General features: G+C 62.1%; 1 protein-coding gene across 1 annotated transcript in view; it reads left to right on the forward strand.

Annotated features, from left to right (window-relative positions):
• Positions 1-153, forward strand: part of LOC104623925 (spermatid-specific manchette-related protein 1-like) — a gene marked incomplete at its 3' end in the record, with an annotated part of 2,650 nt that extends 2,497 nt beyond the window's left edge. The window contains 1 exon segment of the mRNA XM_010291154.1: positions 7-153. Coding sequence (XP_010289456.1) covers positions 7-153 — 147 coding nt within the window.
• Positions 154-390: the final 237 nt, after the last annotated feature.

Here is a 390-nt window from a genome sequence, read left to right on the forward strand (position 1 = left end):
CGGCAGCCTGTGTACACTGTGATGGGGAGGGGACTCTTCCAGGGCTACTACAGCCCCTGCTCTGGGCGCCACTACTGCCTGTGAGGGATGGACTACTATATCGATAGGGCCCCTGCCATCAGAAGGCATCTCCACATGCTAGCAGAGAGGACTGTAAGGTTGGGATGGCTTGCCTTGCTTGGAGTGGCTTGCCATGGGTTGGGATAGGATGTGCCCACCCCAAGCAGCACCTGAACCGCACTTGGGGCAGGGAAAGCCCCATGAAAACCCCATCCCCTGGCAGCTGTATGACCCAGGGCATCCCAGCGTAGGCCCACCACCGCCAAACCCCAAGTGCCCCCAGCACAGCCCCAGGGGTACCAACCCCCGGGGGGTTCCATCGGCTCCCAC

The sequence above is a fragment of the Phaethon lepturus genome, unplaced genomic scaffold (genome assembly GCF_000687285.1).
Source record: "Phaethon lepturus isolate BGI_N335 unplaced genomic scaffold, ASM68728v1 scaffold1497, whole genome shotgun sequence".
NCBI classification, from domain to species: domain Eukaryota; kingdom Metazoa; phylum Chordata; class Aves; order Phaethontiformes; family Phaethontidae; genus Phaethon; species Phaethon lepturus.